General features: G+C 51.1%; 2 protein-coding genes across 2 annotated transcripts in view; both read left to right on the top strand.

The window, feature by feature from the left end:
• The first annotated feature begins 650 nt into the window (after nt 1-650).
• ahctf1 (AT hook containing transcription factor 1) lies at nt 651-25,848 on the top strand. Its single transcript, XM_079737159.1, has 39 exons — nt 651-841; nt 2,547-2,673; nt 3,045-3,195; nt 3,393-3,495; nt 4,822-5,002; nt 5,473-5,680; nt 5,862-5,978; nt 6,133-6,217; nt 6,390-6,540; nt 6,892-7,024; nt 7,826-8,007; nt 8,260-8,321; nt 8,461-8,589; nt 9,082-9,172; nt 9,276-9,365; nt 9,562-9,702; nt 10,163-10,267; nt 10,390-10,486; nt 10,894-11,017; nt 11,104-11,160; nt 11,577-11,723; nt 12,023-12,213; nt 13,215-13,359; nt 13,770-13,901; nt 14,159-14,306; nt 14,425-14,575; nt 14,717-14,824; nt 14,969-15,116; nt 15,956-16,177; nt 16,664-17,639; nt 18,169-18,277; nt 18,380-18,492; nt 19,271-19,566; nt 20,278-22,596; nt 22,722-22,977; nt 23,501-23,668; nt 23,826-23,911; nt 24,286-24,353; nt 24,845-25,848. Exons 2-39 carry the CDS (start codon nt 2,553-2,555, stop codon nt 25,029-25,031), a joined length of 8,298 nt encoding a protein of 2,765 aa, XP_079593285.1. The 5' UTR covers nt 651-841; nt 2,547-2,552; the 3' UTR covers nt 25,032-25,848.
• A 528-nt stretch (nt 25,849-26,376) lies between these two features.
• The window catches only part of kif28 (kinesin family member 28), a gene marked incomplete at both ends in the record, with an annotated part of 16,233 nt that continues 15,981 nt past the window's right edge, over nt 26,377-26,628 (top strand). Inside the window, 1 exon segment of the mRNA XM_079737039.1 lies at nt 26,377-26,451. Coding sequence (XP_079593165.1) covers nt 26,377-26,451 — 75 coding nt within the window.

Raw genomic sequence — 26,628 nt, 5'->3', positions numbered from 1 at the left:
TCTACTATTCAATTAACACGGATTGGACCCAACATTGCTTTACATTAATAATAGTCGTTTCCTTAAACTAAAAAGTGAGTTTTTATAATATTGCACAACAATAATGGACCACCAACTGCTGTCAGCCAAATAAATCCCATCTAGTGAGGTTATAATTGTATAACGTGTAGGTTTTAATGAATGTGTACACTTAGAAATGTTTCTAAATGATTTTGCGTCCACTGTGTCTTTCTCTCTAGTGGAGGAAGACACTCTACTTTCTCTCCAGTAGAGAGAAAGACACCTGCTGAGGTTTTTGGGTGTGTGTCTAAACTCCGACACACATAAAGCCGTCTAAACTGTAGCCTTATAAAATAAAACAAACATCCATGGTGTATTGTCAGGTTGTGAACTGTTGTGCAGCGCCTCCTGCTGGATCGTTTGGCCGCTATCTGAGCGGTGAGGACTCACTCTGCCTCCGCCAATCCGAAGACGGAGGAGGGACTTTGGTAAAGTGCGTCTCTCCTCTCGCGTTGTCTTGTTGTGACGCGACTAACCTGAGCGGGACTTTGGAAAGTGCGTCTCTCCTCTCGCGTTGTCTTGCTGTGACTTGAGCGGGACTTTGGAAAGTGCGTCTCTCCTCTCGCGAGAATTTTTTTCCACTGGAAATGGCGCTTGCTCTGAAGCTGAAGCTCTGACATCAAGAGCTACTCTTCGCTATCAGAGACCGTGTTGTTTGTCCAGGACGCGGAGACATTTGAGGTGAAGCTCCGGGTGTTCTTGGACTATGACCGGTACCCGGTGGACTCTCCGGACCGCAAAGAAGCTCCTAATTCAGTCCGACTCCGGCGTCAACAGACAGGTAAGGCTAGCGGCTAGCGGCTAGCTGCTCCCTCCATCACGCAGCCCGAACCAAACCGAGCCTCGTATTAATCTAACACCCCGCTACACCTCCAACATGGGGAACCCTACCTCTGTCAGTGTTAATAAAAGCGCGCTAGTCTGCATCTACCTGCTCGGGGGCTTCCTTTAAAGACCCGACCTGGTGCAATGGTGAGGTAGCTGGTAGCTAGGTAGCTAGCGCTAGCATGACAACGTGACTCCCCGATGCGTCCAGAGCTGTGGAGCTGTCCTCAGACAGACCCCCCGCCCCGGGGTCTGGACCACATGGAGATGAGGTGGAGGACACATGTAGGGTGTCCAGGTGGGGGTGTCGTGGTCCTCAACATGACCGTGTACCGTGACAGTGAGACCTGCCACACAAATGTGGTGTTGGTTCATTCTGTGGGGTCTGAGACGGACTGGATGAACCGTAAGTCTGTCTTAGATGTGATCACGTTTACGTTCACGCTGTCTGGTGCACTTGGCCATACGTGTAGATCCGAGGCTTGTGTTGTAGTCTGCGTGTTTAGTTTGAGGCTCTCATGGATGCTGGGGTGAAAGGGACTGGAAGCCGATCGATGGGATTTGTAAGAATACAGCTGATGTTATAAAACATCCAAACGCCGAGTTGAACTCATCGCCTGCAAGGATTTTTTTTTTTTAAGTTCTGTAGTTTCGATGGGTTTTCTTATTAACCCTGCCATGTATCCGATGGTTTTAAGCACCCATTGTGGTCCATGTAGTTCATAACGATGCGAAATCATTATATGGTTTATGTCTATGTTTATGGATTGGAGAGGATAAAGTTGTTCCTAGTTTGCATGCGAGTTTTGTCTTAATGACATTATGTATGAGGCGTCGTTTGATTTTCTAAAATGGAAATGTCAACAAGACCTTTCTCCTGCCATGTGGTTCACCGGGTGTCATGCTCTGCGCTGCGCGGGATTTTACTTCAAACCCTTCCTGTTGTTCCCCACTCTGGACGCAGAGGGCGGTAGTGTTCAGCTTTCCCTTCTTCCATTTCAGTGGAAGAGTGGCCGCCTAGAACTTTCATTGTGTCGTTGACCAAGTGGATGAGCAAAACTTCGTCATTGTAGAGGAGATGCATGTATAGACGAAGCATAGCAGGAGTACGCTGTGTTTTAGGTTTGAGCAGATGAGAGTAGTTTTAGTCGCGCTCCTACAGACGATGATTACCAGGCCTGTTTACGATACAGCTGCTCTGTCTGGACGGCTTTGACACTACTCTATTATTACGTTTTGATAAAGCTGCCAAATCTGGTTTGATAATGGCAGGCAGTGTTGATCCAGCCTTTGACTCCTTTACAGCTGTCATGCTTGCTTTGAGTGTAAACTAATAACTACCCTTACTAGAACGTCGAGACAGTGTTACATTATAGTGTTATAAAGTCCTTAGAGCTTTCACACAGCATTTTCTAAAATCAGCTGCAAACTGGGTTTTTATTCAAATAATTTTATAAGAGTCTAATAATTTTATTGAGTCTAATTTAAATAATATTTCTTCCTGTCTATGTAGTACTCCCCTGTAGTGCAGTGTTATTATTGCAGGTATCATTTACTGTCTTAACGTTGGATGAGATAATGGATATTATGGATATTATGGTCTATTATGGACAGTTGTATTATTACCTCTGTGGGCCACCTGTCCTCGTCCCTGTGTGCAGTGAGAGATGCGGGACCTGAGCGCCCTGGTCACCAGCAGCCTGGTGCCCTTCCCAGGAGTGACCATCCAGGCTCTCGGCGAGGATGAGATCATCCTGGACTCGGTGCTGCAGGGGAAGTTCACAGTCGGTAAGATCCCACGAACAACCACTACGTCGTTCTGTATTCTCTGTACTGCCAACGGTCAGCTGGGCCTCTTCGCTATGCACGCACAGATGTGACTGAAGTCAGTGCTTTTGATTTTAAAAGAATGCACATTGTATTCAAAGTTAGCTAAGTTAAAACTTGAGACTCCTGTGTTACAGCACAGCAGCAGTGGAAGACGCAGGATATAATATAATACAATAATAAAAAATACAAAGTAGTTCTAAGGAAAACAAAAATAGATGCTTAACTCAATTATAAAGTAAAGACAAACCGTATCCATTCTAAAGTTGTTTTAATTCAAGAAGCCCTAGTCTTTGACCCCTGTGCGACTCCTTCTCCCTCCCCGTGTGCAGGGCGTGGCGGGCTGGCCTGGCTGTCCTGCGGCCCCCAGCTGGAGGTGGTCGATGCGGCCACAGGGGAGCGTCTGTCTGCCTACTGCTTCAGCGGGGAAGGGGACCATCCACCCAACATCCTCGCTGCCCGGGACTTCAGCTGGCTCAAAAGGTGAAGGCGCTCTGCTCAGAGGGACTCCCTTCATCTCCCTTTAGGTTGTAGCACAGATTCAAGTTGTGTGGCCTCGTTGTCCCTGTGGATGGCTGCTTCTGCGACGTTGCAGGACTACTCCTGAACTGATAACGTGGTGATTCCTGAGTTTTCCATGTCACTGATGCCTGGTTTTGGTCTCCATGTGGCGGCCCCAGGTCAGGGCTGCTGGTGGGTCTGGAGGAGGTCGAAGGCAGCATGCTGTGTCTCTACGACCTGGGACTGTCCCGGGTCGTCAAGGCTGTGGTCATACCGGGCCGGGTAAGACGGCGGCAAATCTATCATGTATCTGCAATGAAATATGTAATCGACATGAATATATCTAATAGGGATGTGAATAACTTTCATGGTCGAATAATCGGTGGGTGGTATGTGCGAATAATCGATTATTCGATGTGTGCCGACATTCACAAAGGCAGCCATGGATCATCGGCAAAAAATCACTTAATATCTTGAACGCAAAACAACAACTACCTGCTAAGTAGTTCCAGTCAAATTGTCTGTTCAGCCCTCAAAACGAGAGCTGGTAAATTGTGAAAAATGCATTAAACTGTAATCCGAAAACGCGGTTATATGCTATACCCTATAGTATCTGTGGTATAAAGGCTGAATCGCGACGGTCTACTTTCAACATAAAGAGTACTTATTTATAATTTGAAATTCGTCCCAGGCTTTATACCACAGATTTGATAGGGTCTGTAGCATATAACTGCGTTGTCTTATTACAGTTTAATGTAACAGTAAACTGAAAACATCTCTAGTTAACACCGCAACTGCAAATTAACCGCACAGAGATAGCCATGGCAACCGGTCAACCAAATGTTCTTATGGCGATAATTCTGCACGCACATCCGCCGTGTTGATAAACAAATAATCCCCCTATAAATGGTCTTCATTTATTTTCTATGGCAAGTGACCGTGGTGTAAGTGGGATAATGCCCCTGGACACCTGTCCAACATTAGTTCCGTCCGTTAATTCTTGTTTATTTGAATTGGGAAAAAATGTTGACGGTCCAAATGTTAAAAATCGACTTTGACCCTCGGGAACGAATAATCAAATATTCTGACCCATCCCTAATATCTACGGTGGTGGGGCCATAGCCTGGTCCTACCGGACTCTCGTACCTCATTTCATTTGTACAGAGAGTCTGGTCCTACTCAATTGACAAACGTTAACTCACTTGAAGGCGGGTGTCTGTTGAAGTTTAAAACTATTGGATCTGCCCAGTGCCACTCTGGATCTGCCATAACCAATCGCTAACGTTTGGCCGGGAATCACGTTGCGCGCAGGCTGTAAATAAACCAAACACCGTGCGTGGAGATGTCCATCAACGAGAGCTGACCTTAACATCATTGTTCTCAGCCACTCCCTCTGTTCACTGATTGGACGCTGAATATTTAGACGGCGAAAACCCAGTCACATACCGCAGACCCAGACCTAGTACTGAAGGGAAATTCAAATTGAGCGGAAGTACTTAGGCGGGCGGAACCATGCTAGTGCTGTCTGGGGATTGTACATTTAAACTACAAATAGCCTCATAAACGTGATTGTGTTTAGTTTGACCTATATCCTGTATGTGTCTACAGATCACCTCCATTGAGCCGCTGGTGAGCTACGGGGGGGCCAGCACCACCACCCAGCACCTCCACCAGAGCCTGCGCTGGTTCTTTGGAATCGCCGCCGTGGTCACGGACCTGGGTCACGTTCTGCTGGTGGACCTGTGTCTGGACGACCTGTCCTGCAGCCAGAGTGAACTGGAGGCCTCGGGTGAGGGGAGCTCCGGTTGAAGGTCTTAAATCAAAATGTTGATCACAGTTTGCGTCTTCTCTAAACCATGTTATGTATACATATATTTTTGTCAATTGTTGGCATTTTGAAATGTTTGAGATTAGAGCCCAACGAATACATTTACATTTTAGCAGACGCTTTTATTCAAAGCGACTCAAGAAGAACATTTGTCAGAATAAAGAGAAAAAAATATATTGCTGTCGCTACACTAAGGATGTTCCTAATTGTTAGGTTAGCCCATTCCCTGTATACAACAAAGATAGCTAGGATAAGATACTACACAATGCTAAGTACTATTTTTAAGCGGAATACTCTTTTTTTATTTTTGGTTGCAATACGTGGTCCTGGTTCCCTAACCCATACGATCAACTCCCCCTTTATGTAATGAGGCTGAATGGATCAGTTCCAGACTTGTGACTGAACCGTCTCATGACCTCCTCTCGGCCCAGACCTGGAGGTGGTGACCAAGTCCCCGGCAGAGATCCCCAGGCTGAGGGAGGCCAGCCGCAGGCAGGGGCGACACCTCTGTCTGCAGCTCAGCGGACCCACTGGCACCAAGGCCACAGCCCTGCAGTACATCTCCAGGACCAACCAGATCGCCGTGGGCTTCGCTGATGGATACCTGCAGCTGTGGAACATGAAGACACTGAAGAAGGAGTATGTATACCTACCGTATTTTATACCCAAGTCCTGGAGATAATGTCCAAAAAAGATCAGAATTTATTTTTACTTTATATTTATGTGGATTTAGCATTTACTTCAGGAATGACATTTGTTGGTTTATGAGATCTTCTCTGTTCTGAGTGAACGGCTAAACATGTTCTGGGTTTGTCCGTAGGTACCATTCCCAGTTGGAAGCAGGACAGGTGCCCGTCTATGCGTTCACCTTCCAGGAACCAGAAAACGACCCCAGGAACTGCTGCTATCTCTGGGCAGTCCAGTCGGCGCAGGAGCTGTGAGTCCCACAACCGTCCGGCATTCATAACACATCCCTAGTACACATATCTCTTGGAATGCATGTGCCATTTTGTCTATACTCCAAATGAAAGTCTGTTAGGCAATTTCATGTCTTATCCTGTATCCTGTATCCTGTGCCTTTTTCCATGCAGTGAGGGTGACGTGGTGAGCCTTCATTTGCTGCAGCTGGCCTTCAGTGAGAGGAAATGTATGGCATCTGGAAAGATTCTCTATGAGGTCAGTGGGAGTTCATGTCTTTTTAATTAGTATTGCTATGTCGATGGGACCTTTAGTAAGGTTCTGCTAATGGCCCCGTTGGAAACCGATTTACAGATCCCAAGAGGCTTCTTTTGTCTATTATAAGACGTAGGGCCATGTCTTCTAATGTGTTCTTGTGCTGTGTCACCAGGGTCTGGAGTATTGCGAGGAGCGCTACAGCCAGGATGTCAGTGGCACGGCCTTCCCCCTGAGGGCCCAGGCCACCAACACACGCCTACTGAGCTGTCAGACCATCGAGAAGTTCAGACCCCACCCCGACCGGGACGACAGCATGAACGAGGGTAGGAGGGTCAGCCCGCCGGCTTTGGCATAACATCGCTGCTCATTAAACACAAGACAGAATACCATAGCCTAGCAAGGCAGCGAATACCACAATAAAACCATTCAATTCACCAGCCTTCATTCGCATGGAGAGCAGAGGGTTTATATGTCAGAGGTAGAAGACAGAAAAGCGACCACCCATTCACCTATTCCACATGACCGGTACACCTGGGAGGGCTGCGCGTACAGAATCCAGGACACTGACATGCTTCCTTCTCTTCTTTCTCTGTGTATACATGTGGCCATCTATCTTTTTTCTTTTTTCCATCCGTCTCATTAGTGTTTTCTGTTTCTGTTTTCTCCTCCCTCAGCTGCGTCTCCAGACACCAGCGTGTCCATCTTCAGCTGGCAGGTGAAGGCCTACGGTCAGGGGAAGCCCACCACCTGCATCGGGGTCTTTGACATCAACCGCTGGTACCACGCCCAGATGCCTGACTCCCTGAGGTAGAGCAGTTAGGGCTGACGCTGTCATGACTCCCTTCTTAGGCCCCGTCCACACGGGGGCGAAAACGATCCGGTTTCGTTTTATGCGGTTCAGGAATATCTCCGTAAAGACGGAGTCATTGCTAAACCGCATCGAGCCGTAGAAACGCTGTAGTCAATATTCAAGGCGCCGGTTCTCCTCACGAGGAGATTCAACCTTTTAAATTGAGCAGAAATACTTTTTAATGTACAGTTAGTAATTACATTTATCAAGGGGCTTTATTTAAAGCTACAAAAAGAATACAAATAAAATGATAAAAAAAAATTCAACGCACCTCTGACGTCCCCCAGCTGGTGGGGGGGGCTATTGCCATCATCGTTTGCGTTTCAGGCGTCCACACGAATCCTAACACGAAACCGCGTAGGTCCGGATAGATCTGAAACCGCCTCCGAGGCTGGTTTCAGAAATGTGCGGTTTCGGACACCGGATCCGCCGGCTCCGTCTGGACGGCCGGCCGAAACGCACAAGACTTATGCGGTTTCACCCAAAAATCGGCTCCGTGTGGACGGGGCCTTAGTGATTCAACCCTTTGAGCGGAACCCCAGAGAAACACATTTTTCATGCGTTCAACTATCTTTCATTAATTACACTCTTTAAATCTTTCCCCACCTTTTTAAATGATTTTGTCCCAATTTATACAAATAAACAGTCCGAATTATGTATATTTATTTGAAGTTTATGTCCCAAACAAAACCACTTTGTAACACGGTCCCTTGCGAAGGAGCCTTGACTGTCTGTATCGTTCTGTTTGACTCGTGCAGAGCGGGGGAGACTCTCCGTAACTGCCCTTACTTCGCTGTGTGGTCTCTGGATCCGGTGGTGGAGATGGTCGCCCCTCGTCCCCTGCTGGACGTCGTGGTGCACGACCGCAGCCTGAGCAGAGGCCTGCCGTGCACCTGGCCCCTCCCAGAGCAGTTCTTCAACCCCACTACATACAACTTCGGTAGGCTGAGGATGAAGGAGACTTGAACGCTTTAAAGAAATCATTCTTTAAAGCTGTTTTTCGCTGGAATGTAATCACTTGAAGTGCATCAAATAACACATGAACAGATACTGAAGGCTGTCTTAGATGCTGTTCTTAATCTTTCAGCTAGTTCTACAACACTGATCATATTTTGAGGTGTTTCTGCTTCATATTTAAGCCTGTTTAATACCATATGTAGCAAGAATTAACAGTTGGTTTCTGATGTTGCAGATGCTACCTGTTTGCTGAACTCTGGAATCGTTCACCTAACCTGCTCAGGTCATCAGAAAGAGGTAAGTCCATCTTCTTAAAAGTCAGTGTGCACCGTCTCAGTTTCAATATCATTTATTTTGGATTGCAAATTCTAATGTTTCACCTGGCTTCCATCCGCCAGCCCAGTCGTGTGATGCTGTGTTTAACCACCCCCACCAGACCCTGAGTTTCCTGAAGAAGGCCGCGCCCTGCTCCAGCGACTTCATCTGCAGCAGTTACACCCGCTGCCTGATGTCCGGCCTGCTGTCTTCCCGCCTGGCCGACAGCCACCACGGCACTCCCTCCCAGGTAGGATGCCACGGAGCCCTCTGTCCTCCTGAGAGAGTACGGGGGGTCCAGCGTGTGCTGTATGGCAGCGCGTCTCTTCAGTGTCCTTCATTGGGCCTGGGTGTGGAGCTCAAGCGATGTCCAGGCATGATCCAGTTTAAAAAGCGGTACAAACGCATGGTTTTCACGAGGTACAGGGAGGAAGAGGGGAATTAATAATCAGGTGTTTTCATAAATGATAAATGTTTTATATATTTGTTTATTTAATCTATTTCTTTTCAATTTTTTTTGTAAATATGCATTATGTTATAGTAGTGGAGAAGGGGTAGGTTTAAATAGCATATGCTTCATCCTACTCCTTTGCGGACATGTTCGGTTCAAATTCAGACTTTTGTTTTGACCATTGTTGTTTTGATATTCTCGTTGGTTTCGTTTGTTTGTCCGTTTATTGTGTTGCATTACTCGAACATGTTTGAAATAAAGAAGCTGAACTGAACTGTGACCCCCTCTCAGGAGGAACAGCTGGACGCCATCCTGTGGACGGCGGTGGAGACCAGCTCTCTGGGTCTCATCACGGGCTGCATCAAGCAGTGGACGGCCGAGGGTAGGAACCACCCATCCCAGCCCCTGGACACTGATCTGCACGCATTACCCCCCCCCCCCCCCCAGTACATGGTTTAACCTGGCCTGTCTGTCCTGTTCTGTAGAGCAACCGGGCTCCGCTCTGAACCTGCGCTTCATCCTGGAGTGGGCCTGGAACAAGGTGGTCAGCACCAAGGAAGAGCTCGACGGCATCTGTACGTCCAGGGGCCTAGGGCTCATCTGATTTCACCTGATATTGTGCACAACTGAAATTGGGAATTCCCTTACAAAATATGCAAATTGTCATCTGTATGTGTGTATTTTGGTTTGGCTCTATCTTACCTACCACATCAAATCTATATTGCTTAAGATAAGAGAGTGTGTGTGTGTGTCTGTGTGTGTCCCACCCAGGTGCGCCCCTGTTCGACAGCTCCTCAAACTTCACGGACCCCCAGACGCTGCAGCTGCTCCAGCACAGCCAGAGACTCCTGGGGAACCTCAGCGCCATCTTCCACTGCCTGCTGAGCGAAGCCCAGGAGCTGACCCAGAGAGGTGGGCTGGGGCTATGTACTGCACACTGACACCGATACACACAGCAGAGAGGTGCACTGGGGCTATGTACTGCACACTGACACCGATACACACAGCAGAGAGGTGCACTGGGGCTATGTACTGCACACTGACACCGATACACACAGCAGAGAGGTGCACTGGGGCTATGTACTGCACACTGACACCGATACACACAGCAGAGAGGTGCACTGGGGCTATGTACTGCACACTGACACCGATACACACAGCTGAGTTATGGTTTATTTTTTAAGAATGGACATGGATGGTATTCATGGCCTTTCAACATTGTCTCTGATCAATCCTTTGTTCATGAGTTCATCTGATTAGGTTGAAGGGTTCTGTTTTGTCTGACCAATTGAATACACGCACACACCACACATAGCCCCAACCCCCCCCCCCCCCATTGTGTTTGACGGTCTGCTGGGATCGTTCTGTTCAGGGCTGGTTGGGCTGATGAACAAGAACCTGGTGTCCAGCCTGATCTCCCAGTACGCCCAGGTGGTCCTGTGGTTCTGCCGCACCGGCCTGCTCCCCGAGGGATCTGGTACGTACAACACCTTAGACTCCGCTTTCCCAATACGCGATTCCATGAGTTGTTTAGTTTTGTTACGACGACGGCGGGATCCCAAGAGTTCACCTCCGTCCCCTGAACACCTCCTCGTTTAGACGAAGACGCCCTGCAGATCTCCAGGCCCTTCTACAACCACGGAGTCACCAGCAGCTACTACACCCTCCGCAGGGAGGACCTCACCCGGCTGGCCAAGTGAGTCAGCCCGGCGCCACATTCTTCATATATATATGTATAAATATATATATATTAGTGGAGAGGGCAGGCAGGTTGGCTCAGATCTGTGAAAGTGGAGTCTGTAGAAGTGGCCTTTCAGCTCAACGTCTAATCATTTCTCAGTGTTCTTCACTGCTACACTATATAGCAGCTGGCCGCTCACAGGAATCCTTTCTTCTGGATGCAATATAAATATTGTAGATGTAGTGCCCTTATCAATCAGGCCCATCGTGGTTGCAAATAAATATCCTGTCTGACTGGTCGCTATAGTCATTCTGAAATGTCAATGATGTTTACCTGAAGGATTCTGTTCAATCGGTCACAGCTCGGTCACACGGTGTAACAGGATGTACACGGTGTAACGGGGTATTAATGTGCTTGTTCAGGGGCAAGTGGTGCGCAGACTGCTTGATGATCGACGGCTTGGTTAGCCAATGCGGCGAGCGACTGGTCAACCTGTGGAAAAGGGATGAAGGCGGAACCGGGCAGTACCCGCCTCCAACGCTGCATGTAAGCATCGTCTCTAAGTCTGAAGCCGTGCATCCCCTCTCAAAGGGTAACATGTTGTTGATGATGTGTTTCTCTCCCACCAATAGGCCCTGCTGGACATTTATCTCCTGGAGGATATGGACGAAGCTGCCAAACACGCCATTGTATCCTTTTGGTTTCCCAACTACATTTACTTTTTTACATTGAGGGCCTTTAGCAGACGCTTTATCCAAAGCCACTTACAATAAGGTCATTTGTCAGAAGAAGTAGAAACAACAATATATCGCTGTCGGTGCAGTAAGGACATTCATAGAACCAAGTGCCAAGAACTAACAATCGTTAGGTTAACCCATTCCCCGTAAACACTAGAGATAAGAAGGAACTCTCTGTTGTTATCGGTAGCCACACTGTTTTCCTTCTAAGCAGTCTTTCCATCACATGTCCTTTAATATTTCTGATGTTTAGATCAGATTATTTTAAAGAAAGGAGTGGTATTTTAACCAAGCCTGAGTGTGTGTGTGTGTGTGTGTGTGTGTGTGTGTGTGTGTGTTTTTTATTTGCCTTGACACTGGGTCTTCAGGTGATCTACCTTCTGCTGGATGTCATGTACTCCTTCCCCAATAAAGGGGGGGCCTCCGTAGAGTCCTTCCCCACCGCCTTCGCCCTCCCCATCGGCCTGGTCAAACTGGTCCAGGGCCTTTGGCTGCTTGACCACCATGACCATCAGGTAGGCTCACACACACACACATATATATCATACGTATACACCCACCCACACACGCGTTAACCCCCCAGCATTACCTTTGGATATTAAGGCAGTAACATCACCATAATAAAGCAATGATTTCTTTACTGTTGTATTTTGTCTTTTTGGAAACTCGCTGCTCACACCGAAACGGCCCAAGCTGTAGACTCCGCTTAAGACCACACCCGTACAACCCGGTCAAACCAAGTCTTTCCTCTGCCCGCCAACCTGGTGGAAGTGTCTGACCCCCAACCCCTCTCTGTGACCCCTCCCCTGATCAGAGTTCGGTGGAGCTGCTCCTGCACCCAACTACCTCCCAGTGCCACTTCCCCTGGCAGCACGAGAGGGTCCTGCAGGCCCTGATGTGCCAGGGCCAGCACGCCGTGGCCCTCCGCTACATCCACGTCACCAAGCCCCCGCTGTCCTCCAGCGACCAGGCCAAGCTCTGCCTCTCTGTGCTGCTGCACAACCGGTACGGAGCGGCTGGCCCACGCCCTAACTCACTGGGAGGGTCACTGGTTAACTCACTGGGAGGGTCCCTGAGGTTAACTCACTGGGAGGGTCCCTGTGGTTAACTCACTGGGAGGGTCCCTGTGGTTAACTCACTGGGAGGGTCCCTGTGGTTAACTCACTGGGAGGGTCCCTGTGGTTAACTCACTGGGAGGGTCACTGTGGTTAACTCACTGGGAGGGTCCCTGTGGTTAACTCACTGGGAGGGTCCCTGTGGTTAACTCACTGGGAGGGTCCCTGTGGTTAACTCACTGGGAGGGTCCCTGTGGTTAACTCACTGGGAGGGTCCCTGTGGTTAACTCACTGGGAGGGTCCCTGAGGTTAACTCACTGGGAGGGTAACTGTTTGTGTTAGTAGGGTCAGGTCAGGCGACGCCTGCATGTAGACAGCAGACGTTAAAGGGCTGATAATGGTCACACGTTCACGCAACGCAAGGGGGCTACGGACGCATTACGTCCTTGCGGACCCTCCTTGCGTCCACCGCAAGGGCCGGACGTGCGCCTCCCAAAAATTGTAACCTTCCGTCGAGGCGACGCAGCAGCAAGGGCTGTGATTGGTCCACTTACTAAAACCCGACGCAGAACCATAAAGGTTCTGCGTGGTCACTGCGTTGCGTGAACGTGGAACCATAATCAGCCCTCTAGGATGAACCTTTCAGCCTGCAGTCGACCTCGCTCGTCATGTTCTGAAGCGTCCTCCCCTATCTTAGTCTTACAGATGTTTTTGTGTTTCTGCAACGAGATATTAGCTAATAGTTCTCCTAAAAGTCCCACACTAAATCCCAGGCTTTAGTGTGGGATTTTCATGGGTGGATGAGCCAAGAAATGCCTTTTAGGGACACCGAAGAGAGGCTGGGAAGTGGGTTGAATGATGGCGGGAGTGGCCGAGGCTGAGCGCCCCCTGCCACAGGCCGTGTGCCCCCCGGCCCGTCAGTACTGAGTTGTGTCTCTCCCCCCCCCCCAGGTGCCTTGTGGAGGCGCTGTCCTTGTTGAGGCAGCACTCCACACGCTTCAGCATGGACCAGCTGCTGGCCTTCCTGTACCAGAGCTGCCAGGAGCTGGGCCTCATCAAGGAGCTGCTGAGGCTGCCCCTCAGCCCCACCGAGCAGGTGGGGGACGGACGGATGGGGGGACGGATGGGGGGACGGATGGACGGACGGATGGGTGGAGGGATGGATGGAGGGATGGAGGGAGGGATGGATGGACGGACGGACGGATGGATGGACAGACGGAGGGACGGATGGATGGATGGACGAACGGAAGGATGGACGAACAGAAGGACGGACGGACGGATGGATGGATGGATGGAAGGACGGACAGAGGGATGGATGGGGCATGGCGTGAATGAGTCGTTAATTGTCTGGGAATGAGGGGGAGATATGGGTTGCATTTTAAAGAAATGTGATTGTGTATTTCTGGGCTATTCGGCCCACCCACAGAGCAGCCGGACCACCCTGGACATCTTTACACACTCCATAATGTGATACATAGTACGATAACATGAGGTGTGTCTCCACAGGAGTGTTTGCAGAAGTTCCTGCAGGGTACGGGCGGTCTCCAGAACAGAGAGCTGCTGATGGTTCACTACCTGCAGCAGGCCAACTACATCCCCGCCCTGCAGCTCAACCAGGGCCTGAAGACGAACCTGATGGTGAGTGAGCACCACCCCACACAGTAGGCTCATCCACACCAGAGACGCCGTTCATACCGGCTCTCTGCACTCCCATCTTTATTCAACTCTATATGTTTCAATCAAAGGCTTATCTTAGTTAAGAAAATGTGTTTAAAAATACAGCTTGAGGATACCGCACAGGCTAATGAGCAGTTCCATACTAAACATTTAATAATGCTAATACTGTTACACTATCTTGTAATCAACATACTTATAACGGCGTCTTCTGTTCCCAGAATGAGAGGGACCCCAAGGTGAAGGAGCACTCCAACAGTAGGAACGCTCTCCTGGACCAATACTGGAAGGTTCTGCCCCGAGTCCAGAGAAGGATGGCCATGGAGCGGGCCAAGCCCTACAGCTACCCTGCCACCAGCCACCGAGAAGGTACCTGGGCCAGTCCTGGTCGTAACACAGGGTGGGAGGGGTGGGGGGGCATGGGAGTTCCAGAGGGAGGGTGGGGCGACCGACAAGGCCCTGTCGTAAACCCGTGGTTTGGTTTCAGTGAACCGGCCCCAGCCGCTGTCCAGCATGGCCAAGCGCTCGGCCAACGACAAGGTGATGTCCAGGGCCGGCTTCATCAGCAACGTGCTCACCAAGATCGAGGAGGTGTGGCTCGGCAAGGGGGCCACGCCCACCGCCTCCCCGCCGAGGAGGTGAGCCCGACGTCAGCCCCGGCACCACCCCCCTCGCTCGTTCCACAGATGGAGCCACTTAAAGTTCTTGATTGTGTAAATCAAACTCTTGGGGGAAAACACGACTGACCTTTAGTCCTGTCGCCATCTCTTCCTGCCCAGCCCCAAGGCCTCGGAGGCCCTGAGCCCCGGTTCCAAGCCCTACCCCCGCACCCTTAGCGATCCATTCCTGGGAACTCCCATCGCCATGACCGCCAGGAGAAAGTCCAGGTACACTGAGAGCACACAGCTGTTGCTGCCTTAGGACCCCTGGGGATCTATATTCACTAAGCTGAAGTCATCGATGTTTGAATCACTGATCTGGAGGGTGATCGGCGTCTGTGTGCTCACCCTCTGCCCTGCTGTGCCGAGCAGGCTGGTCGACCTGGTGGTCCATCCCTCAAGCCAGAACCCCGGGTCCCTCCTCACCCCCCCCAGGGCCCCTGGCTCTCAGGGGGTCCCCCCTCGAAGCATCGTCCGGGCCCCTGAGTTCAGCCTGCTGCACACGCCGCAGGTGGTCAAGGTGAGTGTTGTGATGTGGCTGCTTTGTGGAACCTATGACCTCATGTTTTATTCTAGAGGCTGTGCAGAGTCCAGGTGAGCCTGCGTTCTGGAAAATGATGTACAAAAAAACAAAGAATCTAGATTCCATTAGGGGTGGGAAAAATAATCGATTCTTCGATGCATCGCGATTCTCTCTAGAACGATTCTGTATCGATGCAGATAAATTAATAATCGGAATTAAAAAATATATATATCAATTTGTTCGCCTGCTGCAAAATTCTGTTCGCCAGAGAGGGATAATTTTAGTAATTTTAAAGTTATTTAATTTATCTTTAGTGTGTTTTGGCCAATCAGATTTGTCTTGACACGATTGCGATTCAGCCTACGCATAGCATGCACGCAAACTCACAGCCAGACACAAGAACTGCTTCTAATTCAAGAGCAGCTTTTTATTTAATGACAGAAAAGAAGGATTTGAAAGAAAATAAAACTGAAACCTACTTTTTACACACTTCCGTATTGTGTTGTAATGCAAGATGCATTGATTATTTCATTGTTCATAGAAAGTCATATTTGTGATAAAAGCTTTCTCTCTAATAAAATATTGGATAAGTTAATTCATCTGTTGATGTCTTTAATGATCATCACAAAAGTAGGAAGTGATTAGCAAACTCTGAGTAGCAAACTCGGATGTATATATATATTTTTGAAAATCATGCATCGATTAACGAATCACGAGTCGATTCCCACCCCTTGATTCCATCCTTGTCCGTCAGTAAAAGGTTGATTCTCAGGCCCGGTTTGAAGCCCCGGTCCCGGTACTTTAACCTGTTTTTGTAACCTTTCTTGCGGTCTCAGCGCGCGCGGGCTCTGGTGGCGTCGGCCAGCGTGTTCTCGGCCTTCACGCCCCACTCCATCCTGCGCAGCAGCCTGCGGCCCACGCCCGTGGCCACGCCCTCGGCCTCGCCCGGCTGCTCCGTCACCCCCCCGCTCCGCGGCGGCAAGGAGAGCCGCATCACCTTCATCGAGCAGACGGCCTCGCCCGAGATGAGGAAGGGCCCGGCCCCCTGGAACAACGGGGTAAGGGCCGGCACTAGCCCGGGGCGCCGCCTCCAGAGGAGGCTGCGGTTCAGCCGAGCCGAGCCTCAGCCCGGCCGCCAGAGCTTCCGGCTCTGAGGATGAACGCGTACTCGGCTGACCAATAAATGCTTTGCTTATTCACTGGTGCTCTGGCCTCTTCTTCCCTCGATCGGTCGGTGCATGGTAGTGTGAAGAGGTCGGGGGTTGCGTCGCACACTAGCACACCTGAGGGTGGACCTTTTATACCTTTTTTTTTTTTTAATGCCTTGAGGTTGATCAAGTAGCAAGTGAGATTAAAATCTCTGAAAATTCATATGACACAGTTTGTATGCAGAATACTCTAAACCGGAGTACCATAATTATCAGCGTGACGTACGACCGGTGCCTTACCGATCCTCGGTTCCAAACTAAAGCTTCAGCTGTTTTTGCGTTTCTTCACCGCATGTTCCCCTCGCTTACATCCTTTGTTATTATTTTCCTTTGTAGACGGCGGCTGACAGTGAAATCAGCCTGTTGACGCGCGGCTCCCCGCTGCCCGGCGGCCCCCTGAAGCCCTGGGCCTCCCGGGCTGAAGGGGGCGCCGGGGAGGAGACCCCTCCTCCCCCCCCGCGGGTCACGTTCATGCCCCCTGCGGGCGGGGTCCCCTCGTCGCTGCTCCGGGGCTCGGACAGCGACGCGTCCTCCCTCGAGGAGCTCCCGGAGACCCGGGGCGCGCTCTCGCTGTCGCTGCCGCCGGGGGCGTTGCCAGGGCGGCTGAGCCTGGGCCCGGAGACCAGCCTGACCTCCGTCCTGTCGTCGGACTCCTCCCTGGAGTTCCACGACGCACCCCTTGATGAAGATCCGGTGGAGGAGGAGGAGGAAGAGGACGTACTCGTGGTGAGCATCAAAACACCACAAGATGGAGAGACTGAGAAGTCCATCGCCTCCACTGACGACGAGGAGGAGGAGGAGGAGGAGGAGGAAGAGGATATTCTCGTGGTGAGCATCAAAACACCACAAGATGGAGAGACTGAGAAGTCCACTGACGAGGAGGACGAGGAGAAGGTGGTGGTGGTGGATGAGGAGGAGGAACAGCAAAAGAGTGAAGAAGAGGATGCCCAGGGTGAGATAACATCTCAAGAAGATGGGAAAACGGTTATCCCTCAACAAGCTGAAGGGGCGGTGGAGGAAGAGGTTCTAGAAAGGCGCCTGGAGGAGGAGGAGGATGGCGGAGGGTCGGCTGGTCAGCAGGACATGGAAATCGACATGGACTTGGAGGAACCAGGTCACAGCGAAGAGGAGGAGGTTCTGCGTCCGGCCGCGGATCAGGGAACGGTGGACGCCGTGGTCTGTGACGCCCGTGTCAAAGATCTGGACCGGACGGAGAAGACCTTTGAGTATTCAGAGTTCACCGAACACCTGGAAGTAACACAAGCCAGCGAACGCCAGCATGAGCCCACAGAGCTGCTGGAACACACCGCAGGTGAGGGGGAAGGCACAATCAGGAAACACATTTTTACCACAAAATTAAAAACTATAGAAGAGATCCAAATGTGCTGCATCTCCATTTGATGTACAGTCGTTTTAGCATCTACAATATACCACCATATCCGTTCTAAATCATTTCTATAGAACAGATCAGTGAGCGTAATGATTTGGTGTGCTCTGCTGTAGATCATGCAGGGATTACTATCGAAATCATTTGGGGACTTGCCCTAGATTATGGTGATGTGTTCTGCTCTGCTGTAGATTAGGCAGGCTATGGTAATGATGTGGTGTGTTCTAGATCAGGTGATGGTAATGATGTGGTGTGCTCTAGATCAGGTTATGGTGATGGTAATGATGTGGTGTGCTCTAGATCAGATTATGGATGGTAATGATGTGGTGTGCTCTAGATCAGGTTATGGTGATGGTAATGATGTGGTGTGCTCTAGATCAGGTTATGGTGATGGTAATGATGTGGTGTGCTCTAGATCAAGTTATGGTGACGGTCATGATGTCCTCTGCTGTAGATCTCACAGAGTTTGTCGACCGCCATCTATTCGGTGACGACCTTTCATCTCCCCTGCTGACGCGTTCTGGTATCCACGAGACGTCAGAGCACTGGAGCTCCTTCACCAGGTAGGCCTGGTCCCACAGCCCCTAGGATGGAGGATTAAGTTGAAGATATGTATAAGGAATATCTTTTAATGTTCTGGGTTTGACTCCTATCCCTGATCTTAGTGACAATGTGCTGCCGGAAGAGAAGGAGCCTGCTGCTGACGTCCCCACGCTGAGCTGCCAGAAGTCTGTGACCTCCATCACATCCTCAGAGCTGTCGGGCAGTGACTCACATTGTGAGGACACACAATCACTCAGTCTCTCACTCACTCACTCAGTCTCTCACTCAATCACTCAGTCACTTCCTCAGTCTCACTCACTCAGTCTCTCACTCACTCACTCTGTCTCTCACTCACTCAGTCTCTCCCTCTCTCTCATTCCCTCAGTCTCTCACTCAGTTTCTCACTCACTCCCTCACTCAGTCTCTCACTCAGTCTCTCACTCAGTTTCTAAATCAGTTTCTCACTCACTCAGTCTCTCTCTCACTCAGTCTCTCACTCAGTTTCTCAATCACTCACTCACTCAGTCTCTCACTCAGTCTCTCACTCAGTCTCTCACTCAGTTTCTAAATCAGTTTCTCACTCACTCAGTCTCTCTCTCACTCAGTCTCTCACTCAGTTTCTCAATCACTCACTCACTCAGTCTCTCACTCAGTCTCTCACTCAGTCTCTCACTCAGTTTCTCACTCACTCATTCACTCACTCACTCAGTCTCTCACTCAGTCTCTCTCACTCAGTCTCTCTCACTCAGTCTCTCACTCAGTTTCTCACTCAGTCTCTCACTCAGTCTCTCACTCAGTCTCTCACTCAGTCTCTCACTCAGTCTCTCACTCAGTCTCTCTCTCACTCTCACTCAGTCTCTCTCTCACTCTCTCACTCACTCTCACTCCCTCACACTTCACGCTCTACTCTACACTCTGCCACACAGATCCACAAGCTAATACACCAAACGTCTCCTGCTGTGGTGGGCATCATGTTCTTTGGTGTTATGCTAACATCCTGTTCCCACCTGCAGCTGTGGTGAGCCTGAACGACACAGAGGAACTCTCCAGCGCTGCCTCGGAGGAGGAAGAGGAGGAGGAGGAGGAGGATGGAGAGGAGGGGTCGGAAGAATCTGAGGAAGAAAAGGAGGAGGAAGAGGAGGACTCAGGCAGTGAGGTGGAGATCATTGAAGAGGTTCAGGGCAACAGGCCCTCGCTCTCCCTCCAGCCCGGACCCCCTGCCCCTCTCGTTGAGGAGACCGGACTTCCCCACTTCCTGGGCGGGACTACAGAGGACCTCTCGCTGGTCTCTGCCCAGGCTGAGCTGAAGGTAACTAGTGTCCTCACACTGCCGTCAACGGGCTCTCGACAGGCCTGCAGTAAAGAATACGTGTCCTTGAAAAGTACACGTAATTTTGGAACGTGTACTGTGTAGTTGAAGATAGTAGTTGGCATTGTGTAGCGTCTTATCCCAGCGGTCTCTGTGGTGTACGGTGACACGGCCCGGCCCTTGACCACAACAAACATGGAGACACACCAAGGTCTAACTGCAAAAGTAATCATCATTTGTTAATGAACAGAAGTTACACCAAAAATAATGGTGTAACCAAAGTCTTTCGGGACAAGTGACTTTCGGGACAAGACTACGCAGCGCGTGCAAAAGCGAGGCGTAGGGTTGAGAATTTGGGTTTAGGGGGGAATCGGGATTGAGCCTTAGTGTTTGGCACTTCGTTCTATGAACAGCCTTAGTGTGCCGACAGGGTAATATTGATGTTTCTCTTTCTCCTGTTAAATGGATTTATTGTAGGTCGTTTTGGATAAAAGTGTCTGCTAAATGCCCTGAATGTAAATGTAAAAAATAAGACATGCAACACCTATCTCATCTTTATTCCTAGTGTAGTTTTGCATCTATTTGGCCTTGACTTCCGATTCCCTGTGTAACGGTCCAAACACATTCCTGTTTATTTCGAATACACCAGCAGCGACCCTGTACACGGTAAGCTAATGATAAGCGGATGCTTCTTGTTCTTTCTTTGAATAGATGGTGGGTGACGGAGAGGTGGTGATGGTGAGGCTTGGAGGGCTTGATGGAGCCGACGCAGTGGACGCTGGCACCTTGACGGAGCTCAAACCCTCCACCACACTGCTGGTTCCCCTGGAGCTGGTGGAGGGACACGAGGACAGCCTGGTGGACGGGGCCCAGATCGGCCTCACCGTGCTGGGGAAGGAGAGCAAGGCGGACAGCCCCACCTCTGGAGCTCACAGCGGCTTCTCCCTCATGCTGGAGTTGGAGGACGTGGACTCTGACGCAGACACGCTGCCAATGGAGAACCACCAGAACGCCCTGGAGCTCGCAGTACAAGGGATCACAGATCAACTCGTTGCCCCACCAGAGGACCTTCTCAAAGACATGAATGAGTCTCAGGGTCCATTCCATCTTCTAATGGATGAAGACCCAGTGGTGGTGGAGGCTGAGGATCCAGTGGTGGAGGAGGCTGAGGATCCAGTGGTGGAGGCTGAGGATCCAGTGGTGGAGGCTGTTGATCCAGTGGTGGAGGCTGAGGATCCAGTGGTGGAGGCTGAGGATCCAGTGGTGGAGGCTGAGGATCCAGTGGTGGTGGAGGCTGAGGATCCAGTGGTGGTGGAGGCTGAGGATCCAGTGGTGGTGGAGGCGGAGGATCCAGTGGTAGAGGCTGTTGATCCAGTGGTGGAGGCTGTTGATCCAGTGGTGGAGGCTGTTGATCCAGTGGTGGTGGAGGCTGTTGATCCAGTGGTGGTGGAGGCTGAGGATCCAGTGGTGGAGGCGGAGGATCCAGTGGTGGAGGCTGTTGATCCAGTGGTGGTGGAGGCTGAGGATCCAGTGGTGGAGGCTGAGGATCCAGTGGTGGAGGCTGTTGATCCAGTGGTGGAGGCTGAAGCCCCACTGATGAAGGCTGCAGATCCAGTCCTGGAGGCAGCAGATCTAGTGGAGGTAACAGAGCCAGTGGTGGAGGCTGAAGACTCAGAGCAGGAGGCAGCAGACCTAGGGTTGGAGGCTGAAGACCCCGTGGCAGAAGAAGACGTCCAGGATTCGATAGAGCGGGATTGCCTGATGGAGCCGGGGGAACAGAGTCCTCAGCCCGACTTGTCTGCTTCCTTCTCACCTCAATACATGGCATCACACAATGTGTTTGAAGAGGGTGCAGAAGAAGAAGAGAGTCAACTGTTCAATACAGAGCTTGGTACCGAGGAGGGACCGAGCTGGCCGTTACAAATCGCCTCACTGGCCGTTACAAATCAGAAGGCGGCCAGCAGGCTCACTGAACTGAAGGCGATGATGGAAGACGTAACACGCACACCTTCTGAGAATACTTTTGCCGCCGACGGAATGGTCAAAGATCTCGAAGGGGCTATCCCTGAGGGAAATCTTGGTCATGAAGAGGTTCCGCCGGTGTTCCACAACACGGAGACTGTGGCTACGCTTGAGGAAGAGCGAGAGCAGGTCAAACCAGAAGAGAACGCGGCGGAGGGAGCCGAAGGGTTCCACAAGCTGCAGGACGAGAGGAGATCCAGGAAGAGGAGGTCTGAGAACCAAGGAGGCAAGGACGCCCATGTCCGGCAGGTGTTCAGCTCAGAAGACCCGGCTGACCCAGAGCCCTCTTCTGAGGAACCCGCGGAGAAGAAAGCCCCCTCCACGCCCCCACGGAGGGCCACCAGGGGGCGCAAGGCGGTCTCCTGGACTGCTCCCCCCCCGGAGGAGGAGGGGGACGCCGGTGAGGTATCGATGACCTCCCTGCGCAGCAGTACCAGAGTCAGAAGACAAAGCGCAGTATCCCAGCATCCAGCCAACACGCCGCGACGAAGCGCCCGTAAGACCCCCACTCGGCCTCCCACCGAGAAGGAGGAGGAGGGGGGCGGAGGGGACAGAGAGGAGCCCGTGAACAACAACCTCGTCGCCCCAAAGGCCACCCCGGCCAAACGCCGCACGCCCCAGAAGGCCAGTCCGTCGAGGGCGGGCCGCCAGAGCCGCGGCCGCGCCCTGCAGGAGGTGGAGGAGGAGCCGGAGGAGGCGGAGCCAGAGGAGGCGGTGAATAACGTTCACCGCGAGGACGAGGGCAGCGCCAAGGGCCCCCCGCCGGCCAAAAGCCCGACCAGGCAGGGCGCCACGCCCACCCGAGCCAGCCGCCGGAAGAACAGCGTAGGGAAGGCGGAGCAGGGGGTCACAGGCTTCACCCGGATCTCCAGGATCCGCTATTCTGAAGCCCGGCCGGTCCTGGAGGAGGAGGAGGAGGAGGAGGAGGAGGAGGAGAAGGCGGCCTCCTCCAGCGTGCTTAGAGGGACGCGGGCGTCCAGCCGGGCCAGCGCCAGCGCCCAGCCCCAGGTGAGCCCGCGGCCCAGGAGGAAACCAATCAGCCCCCCCCCCCCCCCCCGCTTTGTAGGTCTTTGTCACGTGAGGTCCGTGCTGTAGTGTTGATCGCTGATCGACTGTCTTCCCCCCGACCCCAGGTCAAGCTGACCCCGGCGAAGCCTGTGAGCCAGGCCAGAGCCAGGGGGCGGAGCTCCGCGGCCAAACCCCTGAAGGCCGACGCCCAGCCCGGCACTGCCACGCCCGCCCCGGGCCCCTGCAGGCTGACCAGGAGCCGGCTCTGGGAGCAGTCGGAGGAGGACCTGCCCTTCCTGGATCCCCCCCTGGAGGTGGACTCCCAGACCCCCGTGGCCGACGCCCTCATCAAGAGGCTGCAGGACGAGGAGGAGAGGGAAGGTGGGTGGAGACCTTCATTCATTCATTCATTCCTTGGGTCATAATTCATTCATTCATCTGATATTCATTATGGCTGCTGGTGGGGGCTGGTTCTCAGGACACGGGCACCAGCAGACGGTTCTTTTGAAGCTGTTCTCCTGCGGATTCTTTTGCGTGACGTTGGATCTGTTTGTCATGCATGTCATATTTATTTTGACCGTCATAACGCGGACCGAGTTGAAATGTTAAACCATCTAAACTGTTAAACCTACACGACTCTGTCTCTATCCGCTCCTTGATTAATTGTATGTTGAGCACGGTCCGTCCCTGGTGTGTCGCTGTCTCCCGGGGAGACAGGGAGGAATCACGGCTGACTCTCCTCCTCCACCTCCTCTTCCTCCTCCTCCTGTCTCAGCAGGAGGAGGAGGAGAAGAGTCAGCCGTGGTTCCTCCCTGTCTCCCGGGGAGACAGGGAGGAACCACGGCTGACTCTTCTCCTCCTCCTCCTCCACCTCCTCCTCTTCCTCCTCCTCCTGTCTCAGCAGGAGGTGCTGTCGGTAAGAGGGCGAGCGCCAGCAGGAGGAGAACCAAGGCGTCTGTGGAGCGCGACCCCTCCCCCCCTGCTGTCACGGACCCCCACCCGGAGCCCGAGCCCGAGAAGGACTCCGCCAAACACTCATTCATCTACTCGCCCTCACGCAGGAGAACCAGGAGTAAGCGGTCTCATTCGCTCATTCATTCACACACTTGCCGTCTCTCCCTGTTGCCGATTGAGCCATGGCACCTCTTGGAAAAGTTTGACCCGCGCCCTTCACCCCATAAGTTCACAGTATGACGGTCTATGTTCTATGTTCTACGGCGTGTTCTCAGACAACAGAGGCGGTTCTCCCATCCTGAGTGAGGCGGACCTTCCTGTGAACAGACACCAACGCCATGCTGCTCCAAACCCTGCCCAGGTCAGCGTCGCACACTAAAGTCATCACCTGTGTTATATGTCCTCTGTCAATGACCCTACCGCTCAGAGGTCAAGGCCCCTGTTACAGGCTGATCAATGACCCTACTTGGGTGCCGTCCTCATGTCCTGCAACGCAGACCTCTGGTCGGGGGTTACGACAGACTTCACACATTGGTCAGAGAGTTGTGATGGTGCAATGGCCTGTGTCGTCATTACCACTTGATGATTGGCCAACCCACTGTTACTCCGAGACTAGCGCTCTGTTCCTGTTCTGCTCGTTACCGTGTGTCGAGGCGGCCAGAGGCGAGCCACCAGAGTCAGGTTGGCTACAAACAACTTGAAAAAAACAACTTTTTGATTATTTTCTCTCTCCAGAACAAAGATGAAGCCGTAACAACGGCAACCGTTAAAAAGTCCAGAACGGCGATCAAATCATCAGCCAAGTAAGAGTCGATCCCAAGGTCTCAGGGTGTCAAAGGTTTCAGTGGCTGGTTTATCTACCATGTTAAAGGACCCACATGGTGCATTTGGCAAAAGATTTAACACATCCTACATGGATCAACGATAGAAAAACAATACTATTGTGGTAGAAGATGAATCCTTTATAGGAAGTGAAGACTTGTGGGTAATGTGTACATGATGATGTCAGTACGTTTGGGGGAGGGTCACAGTGGGTCACACTAAGTAGCAGAAAACCCAAAACGGAGGGTTAAAGGCCTGGTGGTCAACAGATGTAGAACCAGCCCTTGAGTAAATCAAATGATGCAGATTTGGCTTGGTGTGTTCACTGCGTTATTGAAAGTGTCTAACATTAAACTTGTGGTGGAAATTCCCCTAAACTTTATTGGTAACACTTTACAATCAGGGTACATTAATGAACCACTATCCAAAGTTAGCTCTGTGTGTTGACTGATTCCTCCGTCTCGCCGTACAGGTCTAAGGGGGCGTTGGCGCCCGTAGCGGTGGTGGAGCTGATCTCCCCCCTCCCCAGCCCGGTCCCCGCCCCACCCCCCGCCCAGAGGCGGCCCGGGGAGGCCGCCGGCGTGGGCGGGAACCAGCGGCGCAAACGCATCATGGAGACCGTCTTCTCCAAACCCGTCACCCGCAGGAAAAAACTCTGAGGCTGACGAAGGACTCGAACCTCAAACCACCGTGTGTACATGCCAATCCTCTCTCTGGGTCCATCGCTCCACGCGCCCCCCCCCCCCCCCCCCCCACTCTGCCAGTGGTCACTTCCTGTCTGCTCCTACGGTGACTTCCTGTCTGCTCCCCAGTCTGGGCGGTGGAGAGAAGGGAGACCTTCATCTTAGGGAGGAGGGAGAACAGAACCGTGCTTTTAAAGTATTATTTCTCCTGGAAAACGTTTCGGTTTCGTTTTGCATATTTTCCCATACTCACTTAGTTTCAGAAGCTCTGGCGCACGTATTTAGTGGCTGTGTGGCTGCATAATAAGCGAACCACACTCAGTGTTCTTTTAACTGACCTCTGTGACCTTTGCCCTCCCAGCATTCGGTTTGTTTTAACGTGTGTTCAAGGCCTGGTTTCTTTCTGTTTTTTCAGAGAAGCAGTGAAAACCGCTTTCAGACATAATTGTGTTAATAGCATTAAGGTCTAATAAAAGTCAATATTAAATAAATCCATAAGGACTTGTTTATTCTGATCTTTTGAAGTGTTTTTAAATGCATCTAATTGACCTATGTCAGTCTTAATAAAAGTTTACAGTTTAATGCTCTGTGAATCATAGATTGGATTGGGACTGTCACGTGTTGTATGAAAAAAGACTTGCACAGTAATTGGCGTGTTTATAGGCTTGTTTTGGGATGTGTTGGTTTCTTTGTAATAAATTCCTGGGCCATTGAAACATAAAGGCTATTTTCAGATGAATGTATGTAGAATGACTTATTTTCCTGACGACTGATCTTTGATAAATATGGTAATGCTTGAAGTTCTGTGTGCCTCTGTGTGACTTTATTGCGTCTCTCTTGCTTATTTTGTGTGTGTGAATTGCACACACTGCCGTTCCATGTTGTGTCTCATGCATAATTCATAACGGCGGACAAGCAGGAGAAAGTGAAACCTCATATTCAGTTTCAGTTTTCCTCTACAGCATCTGGTTCCGTGTCGTAGCCGCATTCAGAAGTTACATTTCTCATTCACTAATCTCCAACATGGGGATTATGGAGTATCAGAATTTGCCATATATCTTGATGCGATGCACAAACATGGGATAAGTTCACACCTTTGTAAACTCCAACTTAAAAGTACATGACCTTAACATGTTTTCTTGAAGACCAGCTCCACATTCTACACCTTGGCTCATTCACAGCCGGCCGGGGGTTTGTGTCTCCCAGCGTTCACACGCAGCCCCTCCCACTCGTCTGTTTCAGTAACCTGACCCTGTTGAGTCTATGAAAGCTCGCTACCTGGTGGAGCTCGGATCACAGTCTACCTGCAGAGCCGAGCAGCATGAGGCCCAAGGCTGCAGACATGCAATGTAAAGACTGCGTCAAGGTGGCCGTCCGCGTGCGGCCCTTCAATAAGGTCAGTACGTCTAAACCTGTAAGACTGAAGTTCTTTACTTTGATGTTTTTCTTAAGTCAGTTTGTAATTCGTGATTTTTTGTTGGTGATATAATATTGATATGGTTATTATAGTTTGTTTTAATGCTTGTGTAGTCCTGATATTTCGTGAATGATGGAGGACTAGTATCCTGTATTA

Source organism: Pollachius pollachius, assembly GCF_949987615.1.
Source record: "Pollachius pollachius genome assembly, chromosome: 5".
NCBI lineage: Eukaryota > Metazoa > Chordata > Actinopteri > Gadiformes > Gadidae > Pollachius > Pollachius pollachius.
This window is presented reverse-complemented; position numbering and strand designations above follow the sequence as displayed.